Raw genomic sequence first — 16,046 nt, 5'->3', positions numbered from 1 at the left:
CTTTATATGCTCCAGTGAGAATCTAGCCATATCATTCATTCCCACATGAAGGACAATCAGCGGATTCTTTCCCGCTCCCGTTAGGATCCTCTTCAGTCTCGGGTCCACATCCCGTATCTTAGCACCTGGCAGACAGCACACCCTTCTGTTCTCTGGATCAGCTCTAGTTACAGGCCTGTCTGTTCTTCTCAGTAAGGAGTTCCCAGTCACATAGACCTGCCTTTTCCTGGTGATGGTGCGATTCTCTGGTCTACTCCCTGTTCCCTCTGGCTGCAAGTCCTCTCGGTTCCTATTCACTCTTGCAATCCTCCGCAACCCATTCCATATCCTCCTGGGGCTCATATTTGGTGGTGTTATCTCCATTGACTCTTCCCCTCTTCTTATAGGACTAGCTGCTCTTCTCTTTTCCTTGTCCTCTCACCTTCAGTGACCACCTGCTGTGCCCCTTCTTCATTTTCCAACTCTGCAAACATGTTCCTGAGCTCTATTGCTCCTTCACTGGCCAGTCTTTTCCTCCGCCTGGTTCTCTTAGTCACATGCTTCCACCGTCCACTTTCCTCACCCAGCAGTCTCCCCGCAGAGTTCTTTGGTCCTGCTTCCATCTGCAAGTCTGAGCTTCTCCCTTCAGCCTCCTCATGTCTTTGCTACATCATCCGCTCAAACCCCCTTCTAAACTCAACCAGAGTTTCCACCTGCATCTCCAGTCCTCGGATCTTTTCTTCCATCAGCTCTATCAGGCGGCACTTCATGCAGACGAAACTCTTTTCTGGTACCTCCTCCAGGATCATGTACAAGCCACAGCTTCCACATCCAGTCATCTTCATTGTGTCTTCCACTGCTTGGATCACTACAACTGCTGCCTCTGTATCTATCATATGCTTCCCACCTAAATCCTGTAAATCTGGGAAACACAAACCAAACCAAACCACCACCACCCACAGCAAAACAAACCCCCAACAAGCACCAAACCACTGCTAGAACACCACACACTCCCTTCAGTGGCCTGTCTGTTCCTCTGCCTGCCTCTCTTAGTCTTCCCCCAAACTCCCCCTGCAAACTCCCCCGTTCACAGCTCTGTTTGCTGGCTCCTGTGCCGCTGCAGCTGTCCCTATCCCTCTGAATTGTACTGGGAATCCTGCTCCCATCCCTTCTGCAACACACTGGGAAGCCCACTCCATGTTCCATGCAGTGCAGGGGAATCTCGCACCTAGCCCCTGCAGCACGTTGAGGTGCCTGCCCCATATCACCCTCCCCAGCATATTGAGAATACCATCCCACTCCCTGCAGTGAATTCCTGATTTTTTAATATTATTCAAATATTTTATTCTCCCACACATACTTTACAGATGCTCTCTGAGTTACGTAGACCCGACGTACACAAAAAGAGTTCCGTAAGCTAGAAATAGGAGAGTTGGGGGTCTTTTGCGTAATGGTCGGAGATACATTTCCAACTTATGGAAAATTTGAGTTATGCAAGGTGTTCCGGAAAAGAATGCTTCCATAAGTCGGAGAGCGTCTTGTATACACATTACTTCCTGGATTCATATTCTTCCCCAGATTCAGCTTCTTGTCCAGTTACCCCTCTCTCTGCAATCCACACCCAATGGGAAAAGTGGACAACCCACTTACTCATGGGATCTCGAGCAAAGACAGCATCTGATGGTGCACTGGTCTCACCCACCCCTGTGGCACTGACAGCCGCCACGCGGAATTCATACTGCAGTCCCTCCTTCAGATCTGTCACCATCCACTTCCTGTCTGTGGAAGGAAAAGATAAGGTTATTTGGTCAGCTCAGGTTCAGATCTGCAGTCCCCTCAGTAGGGTATGTTGGGACATTAGTTCGGTACATTAATTATACCACATGGAATTGCACAGTATACCTGCCTAGAGGAACACATATGGAATACCCAAATGCTGTCCCTTTTTCTCCTGTCCTTCCCCACCATTAGCACAAGTCTCTCCCATTGTACTCCTTCCTCCCTTTCAAATTAAATGCCATTTGAGATACTGAGGAAGTCAAAGAAAGAGTAAATAATGCTTTCCTCACAAGGGCAGCCCTTCTAATACAGAAGATAAGATGATCTTGGGTGGATCTGAAAAGATCATTGACATCTATAGGTGAACATGATTTTGAAGCCCTCAGAGATATCAGTTCCATCTCCTTCCCTTCCTTTTCCCTGGAATGTCCCCCTGTATGCCCATTTCCCAGCTCCATAAGCTAAGAAAGCAGTTCCACAACTGAAGTGCAAGGTGACAGATTGCTGGCCCTCAGTTTATGCACAGAATAGCACAGCCAGGCAGCAAAAATGCAAATTTCTCCATTCTTCTGCAGCAGATTTTTATTTACAACCTGGAAAGGAACCACCTCTGGAAGTAAGAAGAAAGTCCCACCCCAGTGGTTTATTCAATATTTTGGCATTCTGCTGAGAGACCCAACAATGATGCCAATTGTGATTTTTGTACTAGCAACTAGGGAGCTGGACTGAGATCACTGATTTGTGTCACCACACAGAAGTCACCCAACATCCATCAGAGAGTAAAAACTTTTGGTCATTACCAATCTAAACCATATCTGAAGCAGTGACCTAGAGATGAAAGAGTCAGCATCTCGTTATGCCTTGAGCCATCTAGTCTTCTTGCCTTCTTAGAGTCTTTCAGCCTGTTCCAAGCTTTCAGCTGCTTACCGGTTATTGGTAGGTCAGTGATAGGTGTCCAGATGTTGCTGCCTTTCTTGCGTTTCTCAACAATATACCCCAGGATTCTGGAATTGCCCGTTTTGGGAGGTGCTTTCCAGGAGAGTGTTATGGACTCTTTGTTGACACTGACAATCTGAGGAGGCGCAGGAGGGCCAGGGAAAGCTAGGAAAAGATTAGCCCTTCGTTATTAACAGGTATTTCTTTTCCATTGTGTGACAAGAATGGGTTCTCAAGGGTTATTTCTTCCAGGATTCCCCAAATGTGTGTTCAGATAAGACACTTTTTGAAGGTGGATGTGAGATCTATGACTCAGTCTTTTACTCTCCAGGGCAGCTACATGCTGGGAGCCTAGATGGGGGGCATGTCCACACTAAGGGTCAATATTATGTATCTTTCATGAATGAGCCCTTCTTGCCAATGCTGATAATGACGTTGACAGTCTGCAAAGGGAGGCATGTGCCCAATCTTCTTACAGGGAGGGAAAGCCACTGTTCCTTCTACTGTTCCTTCGGGTTGAAACAGGAATCTTGATTGGCTTCTACTTCCCTCTGCTCCACCCATTATTGGAGGGTGTAACCAGGTGTGTGCTGAGTCAGGAGCTGACTCAACACCCTGTCCGTCCAATCCCCATCAGTACATTAACTGGGACCTGACAAAGTCAGGCCATTCAGAGGAGGTGCCAATTTATCGAGTAGAGATACAACTGAAGGGCTAATTGGGTGGCAGTAACCCCAGCAGCTGGGTCTATATAAGCAGACAGGAAGGAAGTGCTAAAGAGAAAAGTAGAGAGCCTGAAGAAAAGCAGGACTGGGTACTACCCTGTCTGTTCCCGAGAAGCAAGTGGGGGAAGCGGACTATTGACTGTACACTATAAATAACATTCCAGGCTGCGGCTTGCTGAAGGGATATAATACAGCACTGTGGTGCTTGAGACTGCTGGGAGATACGGTGATAAGCTACTACAGTAGAAAAGACTCTCAGGAGATCACCCCATGACAGAGGGCAAAACCATCAGCCATTAATACAAAAAAATGTTTTAAAAGTATCTTGGCACAAAATGCAATTAAAAGGGTGAATAAAAAGGAAGGATAGAGAGAGGGGAGCAGGGGTGAATGTGAGGAAGGAAGGAAGGAATGATGGATGTGGAGGGAGGGATAGATCAGTGGTTTGAGCATTGGCCTGCTAAACCCAGGGTTGTGAGTTCAATCTTTGAGGAGGCCATTTAGGGATCTGGGGCAAAAATCTATCTGGGGATTGGTCCTGCTTTGAGCAGGGGGTTGGACTAGACCTCCTGAGGTCCCTTCTAACCCTGATATTCTATGATTCTAAGGCAAAATGAATTAAATGTTTTCTCTGGTTGTACTTTCATGTTTGTGCCAAAAGCACTCTAGTACTTGGGTCCACCAGCAGGGTTATAGACTAGAATGGCTGCTCTGTACTTAAGGAAATGAAAGGATACTACTGAATAAACGCAATCAATGAATGTCCCCTTGGAAGACTCATTTACCTATGGAGTAAATTAAGGTAAAAGCTTAGCAGGTTCTCTTTGCAGTGACATGTGGGAACCTTTTCTTTGGCTTCAGTCCATGCATGGTTTCCACGGTGGACGTTACTTCGAGGTTTAGACTGGATTGTACCCAAAAAAACTCAAAGCAGATCTTACTCGGAATCACCAAAACTCACAAGAAACTTGTGGTCTCGACCTGAAACCTTATATTGGCCCCAGATTCATATGACACCCTGTTCACATTCGCTTGACAACTGAGTCAGGCTTGCAAAACTTCTGTTCAAACTGGACAAAAGAACAGATTTGTAACAAAACCCAAAATGAGAGTTTCACTTGATTTCAACTTTCACAATAGAAGTCTCACATGGCTACAAGATGTGTTTACACAAAGCTCTTCTTATTACCTTTGGTTGCAGCCATCACCTCATCTGATTCCAGTGCCTTGCTCTTTCCCTCAGCGTTCACTGCCCGCACCCTGAAGCGATAGCTTTTGTCTTGCCTCACTTTGTTGGTCGTGAAAGTGCTGTTGTTCCTGCTGGTTTCTCCCAATGTTACCCAGGTTTTTCTGCCCACCTGCTGCTTCTCTATGATGTAGTTCTGCACTGGTGTGCCCCCATCATCCTCTGGGGGCTTCCATCGAATGGTTATGCCAGTTGTGGAACTATCCACCACCTCTATGGGTCCAACGGGTTTCTGTGGCTTGTCTGAAAGGAGGAGAAAAACAGGGAGCAAAAGGTCCCACATCTGTTCTTGATATCAGAGGGGTCACTATCTCTCACTACTCAAGATAGGCAACTCAGTCTCCGTTGGTATAGTACTTACAGGGTAGAGCAGAAGAATTAACACTAGCAAGATTGCTTGAGTAAACATCCATTCATCTACTGATCTATGAGAGTGGGGCAAGAGGAAAACACTTGGCTCATCCAATCTGCCCTTCCTATAGTTCTGGGATGGTCAAACTTACTGACCCTCCAAGCTGCAAATGATAATCTTCAGAAGTTCTCAGAGCCACAAGATACACACAACCTGCCCCACGGAGTGGCGCTTGCTGGGGTACAGGGCTTTTGCTTCAATGCAAGCCTGTGAGGCTAAAGCCCTGAGACCCCCCACGCCTTTTCTCAGGGCAGAAGCCCCTAGTTCCACCACCTCAAGCTCTTGCCCCCATCCAGTCTGGTAGGCTGAGAAAGGAGGAGGAATGGGGGGCACCATGAGGCACACTAACTTTTAAAGATCCACATATGGCTCACAAGCCCTAGTTTGGTCACCACCTGCTATAGCTGATCATTCCCAAGAATGCAGTATTCAAAGTCAGACCTGGATGCAACTTTCATTGACTTCCCATCTGTAGCAGGGTGCTGGTGCAAAGGCATCTAATTAGCCCCTGCTCAGCCAGCCCCAATCAGGGGAAATAGATTGGGTCTGGGGAGAAGTCTAGTGCCTGGCCTTTAGAACTGGCTGCACCTGTGGGCCTGAGGTTTCAAGGGCTATTAAGGCTGGCTGGCAGCCAGAAGAAGGGAGAACTGCCAGGGGAAGGTCAGTCTCCGGGCTGAGGGCAGACTCCATGTAGGAGAGGAGATTGTCAGGCCTGCAAGCTCTGTAAATGGTATCACTGGTGGTGGGAACTTGTGTAAATAAAGCCAAGGGTGCTGCAGCAAGAGAAGCCTCTCTGTGCTTTATTGAGGCAGCAGAGGGTTGCAGGAAGAGGGGTGAGCAGAGGACTCTGTTACACCATCTCCTTTAGGAGTACTGATGGTTCCATACTGGAACCATTTATCAACCTCACCCCAAACCTGAGGTGTTCAGGCAAGGTGAGACCTGGACCTGATTTACTTCCACTTTTGTTTTGCAAAAAACTAAAACCCAACAGAGACTCTTCCAAACCAAAGCCAAACACACTCTTGTTGAGTCCCATTTTTGAATCAAATACAAATGGGTGAAACCCAGAACCAGGTACTCAACAGTCCTCTCTGCCACCCTAAATGTAGGTGGTATGGGTTAAATGGGATCCAAATATAAACTAACCAGATTCTGAATTTTGGGTTTCTCCATCTTTGTTTGGGAATCTATTCCACTTTCTGTGCACATCCACCCTACACAGATATGCCATATAGCACCGTATTGCAGCTGGGAAGTTAACTTGGGCCTATTATAATTGTGAATAGAATGGCAAGATTCCCCTGACAACTTTAACATTAAATTGCTTTTGTGATCAATAGAGCAGGTTGTACAAGTCAGATATTGAGCTCCAGCAGCTCAGAAGGAAATGGCTTTTGCAGAATAATTTACTCTATAATGAGCCTAGTGCTCATTACAAACCAGAATCACAAAACCAGAGGAGAAGGACAGGGGAAGGAATATGAGAGAAACTGATTATTTATCTTACTGATTTATTACCCTAGTATAATTATTTGGACTTTAATTGGTGCACTTCAGCTAGTTTGCATCTTTAGTTAGTGTTTTTCTTCTTGGAGAAATGTTTGTTCTTCATTTGACTTTTATATTTAAATTCCTGCAGCTCTCAAGGGGCTGTGTTTCAGTGCAAAAAGATGGATGCACAAGTAAACTGTTTAATCTGGAAAATGAAGGAGATTATCTTTATTTGGTTACTCCACCCGGAAGTCTTTAATCTTCTGTTAACTACTAGGAATGACAAAGTTAAGCCAAGTAATGTAGCATTGTCCTTCCCCAGCAGACCACACTTCTGGTCTCATCAAACTGTTGCTCAGTTGGGAACAAATCCTGCCTCTTTTTCACAACTGCAGAGAACTCCAGTTGAAGCTAAACCAGTGCAGATCTGCTGTGCATGGTTTTTAGGTTTCAGACTCCACATAGGTAAATCAGGAGACAGACCAGGGTGAGCCAATAAAGGAGCAAAGGTAGGACTGGTAGATCTACAACCATGCTGAGATGGGAAAGAGTGAGCCCTGCCAGATCTCAGATATTCTTACGAAAAGTGTTCTGTAAAAGCACCAATGAAGAGCTGCTTCTGTGTGCACCATGGCTCTAAACTAGGTATCTCTGGTGAATCAGGAAGTGAGATACCAAAAACAACTTACAAGGACTTCCCTCTGTGCCCAAAGTGATGGACTGATAGCATGAGTTTCTCACCTATCACCTCCAGCTTTAGGCTGGCCTCCAGGGTTCCATTCTCATTCTTCAGCTTCACTTTGTAATCCCCACAGTCCTTCCTGTCGGTGCTGGAGATCAAAAGCCGGGTGAAGTTGTCCGCCTTGTCGATATGGATCCTGGCATCATTCAGGAGCTCATCCCCATCCTTTAACCATGTTGCTCTGACTGGCTTCCGGCCCTTGAATGGGATTTTGACCATGGCATTCTGACCTGCCTTGACTATCACAGGCTCCTTCATCAGCTTTTCCAGAAGAGCCTTGTCAACATTTGGAGGATCTAAACATAAAAACTAAGCCATTCATAAATAGAATTGAAAGAGAAAAAGCTTACTTTGAGGGCAGGGCTGCTCAGGGCTGCCCGGGGCGGGGGGCAAGTGGGGCAATTTGCTTCAGGCCCCAGCCCTGCAGGGGCCCCCATGAGAATATAGTATTTTATAGTATTGCAACTTTTTTTTTTTATGGAAGGGGCCCCCGAAATTGCTTTGCCCCAGGCCCCTGAATCCTCTAGGTGGCCCTGGGCCTGCCCTGAATTAACTGCTCCTGAATAGTTGCAACATTATTTAACCTGTTACTATTGGGCTCAATCCCAACAAAAATCACTGGATCTTAACATGTGGCAGGTGGGGCTCAGGATCTCACAGGGTCTGGATCTTCAGTTGTAGCTGCATATTTACCGTATGCTGTGTATGCATACATACACTGCAGGGTAATTCACCCTGTACAGAACAGGCACCAGGCCCCACTTATGCCCTTGAAACATAGCATAAGTGAGGCCTAGACTTTTTTCTTGCCCCTGCACTGGGCTGAATTTCATCCGACATGCATAAATTCATTAGGAATTCAGTAAGCATACATGTGAACTAAGGCAGTTTTTAATTAAATCAGCTGGTCAAACCTTTTAGATAATGATACAGCACACCTGGAGATGCGTATATTATAGAGATGTATTTGCTTGTTTAACAGTGACATTTTCTTCAACTCTTATGAGGCCTTTTGGGTATAAAATTATTCACTTTGCAATGGCTAAATCTACCGCTAGCAAGTGCCTGTCACTTTTTTTTTTCCATTTCCCCGCTTTTCTTTATAGTTTCCGCCTTTCCTTCACCCATGTCCTCATTTCTTTACAAACTAAAACCTGCGATATTAAATACAATAAAAACTTTGTTCATGCAAGATTAAGGCTCCACTATAGATTTGCAATAGCTAGGAAATGCACAATCTCCTTCACAAAAATCGGTGTTACAGCCAAGAATCAAACTCACATCTCGTACAATCCTCTTCATTTCTTTAACCACAAGGCCAGCCTTCTAATCAAAATACTGCATTGTAAGATAACGCATTACAGCAGCAGTTCTCAAACTTCAGCAACTCGAGGGCCCCCATTTTGATTTAAAATAAGAGCCTTTAAAGAGACAACACCCTTTTCCTTCCAGATAGCTGGACAAAGAGTTTCCCCTTTCTTTACTTCTGACCAGGGATTTCCTACTACCCCCCACCATGAATTTCCTCAACACTCCCCCCTCCCCAGTTTTGTGAACTAGTTACATGCCAATTTAGTGATTGATTGGAAATCTGAATTGAAATATTAATACACACTTTAAAAGCATATACAGTGTATGATAAAATACATATCTGAAAAAGTATAATAGATTTGAAAGGTATGAACATAGACTAGCTTCCTTATATAGCTGTTATTTTTTATGACAATGTCAGTGCATTCATTTCGGTGATGTTGGCTAATGTAATAACTTCAAATGATGATTTATAAGCAAGGTCTAAATGAGCTCTCCCTGACAGCTAGTGATGAGCTGGGGGGAAAGGCTTCAGGATCAGACTGTATTTACATTCACATCTAATCCACCTAGGTATCCAGCAAACAGAGCTGTGTTGCCCAAGTGATAGATTTTGGCTGGGGTTGGGTTACAAATCACTTGAATATGGGAGGAGATGTTGTTGTTCTTATTGTATGAGTAAAGGGCAGTAGAACTGTACTTAACCAGTACTGATTGAGGGCATCAAGAGAGAGGGTAGGGACAGGTGTTTTGCTTGATGGTCTGTCTGAGTCCTGCCCCTCTCCACTGTTTAAAGACAGAGCTGATTAGGCTCCATTGATAGTCTTTTGTTTTGTTAAGTGACCACTACAGCTGAAATCACTGATAATCAGGTCTAAGTGCTTAGTCCTCCTGTGGGGACAGCGTTCCTGTGGGGACAGTGTTTTTGTTTAAGAGACAGTCCAGTCAGCTGAAATCACTGAGAGCTGGGTGGAACCTCAAGAGACCAATTCACAGAGGTCACAGCGGCAGGTGACGGCGCAGTGCCATTGGCTACGGAGCAATGGAGTGGATGGTAGCACAATGAACAACAGTGGCCAGAGCGAACAGTGAGCAGCTGGAGCAACAAGCAAGGTGCCTTCTTGCCCCCCACCTGGGAGGTGAACTCACATGCAAGCACCTCTGAACTTGGAGTCTCCACTGACCAAGGACAACACTGGCGAGTGGGGTGTGGTGGAGGAAAAAATGAGGGGCATGTTAAATAAACATTTGTTTGTTGGATGATATTTTAATAACTTTGCTCCAGAATGCTAGATTTATGACTGGGGATGGAAACTTACATAAATGTATTCCTAGTAGGCCAAGATTTTTAAAATGCATTATTTGCCAAGGTTGTGTGACAAAGTTCCTCCTCTGCCTTGGTGAGTCCTGCGCTTTTTGGCGGATTTGCTCACCTCAGAGGTTCACGGCAGCCCTCAGTTTGGCTGCTTCTGCTAGAGGCTCAAACCTGCCGTTCACTCAGCTAACCTCTTTGCTGGCCAGCATGGGGGAAATGGAGAACAATCCCAGCAGTGTCTGTGTCCCACCTAGTGGGTCAGGGACAGGCCAGATTCTCTTTCCAAATTAGACCTTCCTTTCCAGTGTTTCTCACAGACAAGGTCAACTCCTCCTATATCTGATCAGGGGATGGGGGGAACCTGGGCCCACTCTCTACACTGGGTTCCAGCCCAGGGCCCTATGGGTAGCAGCTGTCTACAGTGTCCCCTGTATCAGCTGCGTGACAGCTATGACTCCCTGGGCTACTTCCCCATGGCCTTCCCCAGCACTTTCTTTATCCTCACTGCAGGATCTTCTTCCTGAAGCCTGACCATGCTTGTACTCCTCAGCCCTCCAGCAGCTTCTCACTCCCTGCTCCTTGAGTGCCCTCCTCTAACTGATAGGAGGTCCTTTTTAAACCAGGTGTCCTGATTAGCCTGCCTGCCATAATTAATTCTGGTAAGTTCTTAATTGGCTCCAGGTGTCTCAGTTAGCTTGTCTGTTTTAATTGGTTCTAGCAGGTTCCTGATTGCTCTAGGGCAGCCCCTGCTCTGATCACTCAGGGAACAGAAAACTATTCATCCAGTGGCCAGTATATTTGCCTTCTACCAGACTCCTGTACCCCACTGGTCTGAGTCTGTTACAGTTGTTATTTCACATCATTGCTATCTTAAGAGGTCATTATGTTGGGGAGTTTCTGTACTAAACATTTTTATTATTATAATTAATTTTTACATAAGAATGGTTATTACTGGGTCAGAGCAGTGGTCCATCTAGCCCGGTATCCTGTCTTCCGACAGTGGTCAAGGCCAGGTGCTTCAGAGGGAATGAACAGAACAGATAATCATCAAGTGATCCATCCCCTGTTGCCCATTCCCAGTTTCTGGCAACAGGCTAGGAACACTCAGAGCATGATACTGCATCCCTCCTCATCCTGGCTCAGCCACTGATGGACCTATGCTCCAGGAATTTATCTAGTTCTTTTTTTAATCCTGTTATAGTTTTGGTCTTCACAGCATCCTCTGGCAAAGAGTTCCACGGGTTGACTTTATGTTGTGTGAAGAAATACTTCCTTTTGTTTTTTTTAAAACCTGCTGCCTATTAATTTCATTGGGTGACTGCTAGTTCTTTTGTGTTTAGTGAAGGATTAAATACATTTCCTGTATTCACTTCTTTCACACAGTCAGAGTTTATAGACCCGTCTTATCACATCCCCCCTTAGTCATCTCTTTTCAAAACTGAAAATTCCCAAGTTCATTTTACCTCTCACTCTGTTCATAACTCCTATCATTTAGTTGTGTTAAGATACTGGAGACACACAGGTTCTGCGAACAAAGCATGGCTGTGGCATCAACTCCTATTTAAGCAATGACATAAGTGTGATACCTCCAGTTCGTAAGTGTGTGGTAAGTGCATTGTCACTTGTTCATCCTGAAGTTGAACACTGAGTTCAGAAAGGACCAGCAAATGTTCACTATCTTTTTGCAAGAAAACTCAAACTGATGGGCTGAAGCATGTGGGTGCACCAGTGAAAACTCAACAGTTGAAAAAGTGAAGAACTCTCTCACCACATTCAAAAATTGCATACAATGGCTGATGAATGCACCGATGCAAAATGGGCACAAGTATTAAGTCACTGTGACACATCTATTTGAATGTCAGGTAGGCCAGTAAATGAATTTCTAGATTTCAAGTTATAGAAACACATCAGCTGGCATAATGTGACACCCACGATCTTAGAAGAGTTAATGCTTGTCAAATTGACCCAAACCATGTGCTGCTTGCAATTCGATGGAGCTTCAAAACTTCTCTGGAAGACATGGGTCAGAGTACAGGCCTATGATCAGAAGAAAAGTTAACCCTAATCTCTCCTAATACACGACTGCAGTAGTACTCAGCTGCAGAATCAACTAGCACTAGTGTGAGCTGCAGAATCTTCAAAAAAGACATTAAAAAAGCTATAAATTTAATGTCTTCATTATATTCTTTTTTCAGCAAGAGTCCAAAAGGACTGAATATCTTGGAAAATATAGAAGATACACTGGGACTGAAGTTCAAATTAGTCCAACCTGGGAAAACTCATTGGCTTTCTCATGAGCGATCCTTGGCTGTTGTCTTAAAATTACTCCAGCCGTTATTACTGGCTTTGGAAAGTATCTACAAAGATGGGATGGATCTAAGTAGTGAGGCTGGTGAACGACTTTTGCTACTACCTTCAGAGAAGACTATTGCCATTCTCTCTCTCATAAATCTACTGTTGAAAGCACTTGGGTCATTAAACAATGCCATCCAGGCATCTGCTACAACAGTTGTAGATCTTTGTCCAGCAATAGAAGCTACATTTGGATCAATCAGAGCTATCCATTGACAAAGTACTGGAAGAAGCAAAGATTTCAGTCCAGAAGTTGACTAATGAAGGCATTTATATTGAATCCTTAAGTGAAGAGGACAAGAAGTGTTTGTTAAGACAACTGAAAAAGTACACAGACTTGATTCTTAAAAATCTACAACAGTGATTCTACTCAACCTCTAAGTAGCTTTTACAGATGCCTGTCCTATAAAATACCAACAGTTGAGTGGAGTGAGGCACTATCAGCAATGGGGCAGCCATGTGCTCAGGACAGAATAGAGAATTTGAACAGAGTGCAATATCATTCGATGAATGAATGAAGATTTGACTTCAACTTCTTTTTTATCATCGCTAGTGGCTCGACCAGATCTTTGTGCTATGTTTCCTGGGATGAAAAAAGTAGGAATTCATCTCTTGCTACTCCCAGTCACGACAGCTACAGTTGAGAGTTCTTTCAGAACACAATATTCTATTCAACAATGAAAAAGAAGTCGCCTTCTGCCTGATCATGTGAATGAACTAATGAGCATATCAGTTGAAGGAATGGAAGTACCGGACACATGAGAAGTCACCGAAGATGAATGCACTGCATTCAAGAAGTTCATTAACAGAGTTGTGCAAAATTATAACAAGAAACCAACAAGGATGTAGACATAGTGCTTCACAGAATGCTTGAATAGCCAACTTTAATTTGTGTGATTTTAAAACTTGAGTTAAATCTAATAAAAAGATCATGAAACATTTTTTAGCTTTTACTATGGTGTCATACAGCCTACCTTCACCCTCATGGTCTCACCCCTCATCGGCCCTGACACACACACCTCTATAAATTCAAACACCCCCCCTAATTTCAATTCCTGGGGAAAACACTGCTTCTGACTATCTGAAGAACTAATTTTAAGAGAACCCACCAGCAAAATCAGTACCTTAGTAAGATATAAAATCCTTTGTTATGCCTAAAATCTTTGGAAACATATTTTATAAAGTTGCTGAAATTTCATAAACATGTCTATTGTTATGGCGATCACACAAAGTAAATTAGTGTTCCCTTTTTCTAAAACCTCACTAAACCTCTGACTGATCATTCAAAATAATGTCTTTGTTTCAGTGAGTTAAATATGTAGTAACCTGGAATGATTACTTTACGAAGGCTTAAGAGTACGTTTATAATATAAAATCAGCTTAGAAATACTGATTAAGAACATGTAAAACAGAGAAGAGCTGCATCATGTATTGCATTATATGTAATGTTGTATTCAGCAGGACAGCTGACTCACCCTTACTACAAAGTTTTTGCAAATAAATCTCTGACAAACTTCAGGGCATATCAAAAAACCTGTGACTGACATTTTTTATTCCCAAGTTTAGTGCTTTTAATTAGGTACCTTCTGCACGTCCATTCTGCATGAGGGAGCGGATACGTGGGTCTCTGCAGGAAATTGTAACCACCACCATGAGGCGGACCACGTCTCACTATCCTTTGCTCCCTCACTCCCCCTGTCCCGCCCCTCTCGGCTGCGAGTCCGGGCTGCCTTTGGGCATAGGGACACCAGTTTAATACTACTACATAGGGCACCATAAATCTTAAGGATGGCTCTGCCCCCCGGAGTACCCTTGTGGCCCCCCAGGGATCCATGGACTCCAGTTTGAGAAACTCTGCACTACATGTCAGGAACATGCAGACTAATACGTTGCATTAGGAACAAGAGCATACATACTGCCTTTTTAACATCTAGGCAATGAAGCAGTTTGAACAGACTTGCCTTCAACCAAAATAGATGCTTCAGTTTTGACACTTTCAGCTTCAAACTTGTCTTTTCCAGCATGACTATCTTCTACTGTGTCTATCAGTTTGTGGACCAGGCCATATTTTTCAGAAGAGACTTCATCCAGGCCTGTTAGCTGCTGTGTAAAGGACAGAGAGACATTTTTTCTTTACAGGAACTATCAAATAGTTTGGCAGGACAAATGTCAGATGGGACTTTCTGGTTTATTAATATGGCTATTCAAAAGAAAGACTGGCAAACCAACACACTAGAGCTGTTTGGGAAATGACTGTTCAACTGAAGAGAAATTTTCACACACACACACAAACACACACACCCCTTTTCATCAAAAAAATTTGGGATTTTTTTTTTGCAGAGGGGAGAAAAAGAAAATTTGGTCAACATTTTTAATAAAAAAAAATCATTTTCCATTCAAAATGTTGAACACATTTTCTTCAGAAAACTGAAAATCCAAACATTTTTGATGAAAATTGATTTTTTGTTTTTGTTTTGGTTTGTTTGTTTGTTTTTTTGTTTTTGGTGAAAATTTCTCTTCAGTTGAACTGTCATCTTCCATCAAAAAAAAATTGAACGGAAAATTTTTGATCATCTCTATAAAACACCCCCACAGATATTTGGGACTATTTAGAAAAGCTGGACAAGCACAAGTCCATGGGGCCAGGTGCGCTGCATCCAAGGATGCTAAAGGAGTTGGTGAATGTGATTGCAAAGCCACTGGCCACTATCTCTAAAAACTCATGGCGAACAGTGGAGGTCCCAGATGACTGGAAAAAGGCTAATGTAGTGCCTATCTTTAAAAAAGGGAAGGAGGAGGATCTGGGGAACTACAGGCCAGTCAGCCCCACCTCAGTCCCTGGAAAAATCATGGAGCAGGTCCTCAAGGAATCAATTCTGAAGCAGGAGGCGAATCGTTTGGGTCCTTTTGTCTTTTGTCTGTCTCTCAGCTATGAAGAGGGGTCCCTTTCTATATTCAAGTATTCTAACTCAGCTTTCCAATTTGCTGAGACAAAGGTAGAACAACGCACAGTAACGATTTTATTGTCTTTTTTGTATTATACATGTGTGTAGTCTTGCTAGGAATGTTGATTAAATTGTATCTCTTTTAATAAGGCTGTTTATTCATATTTTTTCTTTTCCAGAAATAGCCCTACGTTATTGTCACCGTAATGACAGAAGTCAATAATCTCGACATGTCTTTTTCTGTCTTTTTACATACTAAACAGTTTCTTTGTCTCAAAACCTTGTTTGAGTTTTTTCCTACTCTGGGCTCACTGAGAGTTACCTGAGCCACTCTTACCAATCACAAACGCAAGAAGCAATGTCTCCTCTGCCTTACAACAAAGGAGACAACCAAATACAAGGAAACAGAAATGATTCTATCTCTCTTACCCCCTACCGCCACCAAATTCTCTACTGTGCAGTACGAGCTTCCACCCTCCATAGATACTAACACACAAAGAGAATTCCACATGACCCTAGTCGTCTCTCTAGCCCACACAGAGAGAAAAAAACTCAAACAGTCTTAAAAAGAAACTTTATATAAAAAGAAAGAAAAAAGACATAAGAATACGATGGATCTCGCTGCATTTAAGGTGACACTAACATTCTATACACAGGGCTATTTCTGAAAAGAAAAAATAAGAAAACAGCCTTAAATTCAAGACAAGAGATAACAATTTAAACACTTATCGGCAGCCAAACTACACATCATGTAAATACAACAGAAAAAACAAAAAAGGCTATACTGTCTTCTTCTACCGTTTGTTAACT

General features: G+C 43.6%; 1 protein-coding gene across 1 annotated transcript in view; it reads right to left on the bottom strand.

Annotated features, from left to right (window-relative positions):
• Window positions 1-16,046, bottom strand: part of IGFN1 (immunoglobulin like and fibronectin type III domain containing 1) — a 72,614-nt gene that overhangs the window by 22,583 nt on the left and 33,985 nt on the right. Inside the window, exons 15-18 of the mRNA XM_075064650.1 lie at window positions 7,313-7,609; window positions 4,609-4,908; window positions 2,686-2,859; window positions 1,630-1,758 (exon numbers count right to left, since the gene is read on the bottom strand). Of these exons, the coding sequence (XP_074920751.1) occupies window positions 1,630-1,758; window positions 2,686-2,859; window positions 4,609-4,908; window positions 7,313-7,609 (900 nt within the window). The remainder of the gene's footprint in view (window positions 1-1,629; window positions 1,759-2,685; window positions 2,860-4,608; window positions 4,909-7,312; window positions 7,610-16,046) is intronic.

The sequence above is a fragment of the Chelonoidis abingdonii genome, chromosome 4, assembly GCF_003597395.2.
Source record: "Chelonoidis abingdonii isolate Lonesome George chromosome 4, CheloAbing_2.0, whole genome shotgun sequence".
NCBI classification, from domain to species: Eukaryota; Metazoa; Chordata; order Testudines; family Testudinidae; genus Chelonoidis; species Chelonoidis abingdonii.
This window is presented reverse-complemented; position numbering and strand designations above follow the sequence as displayed.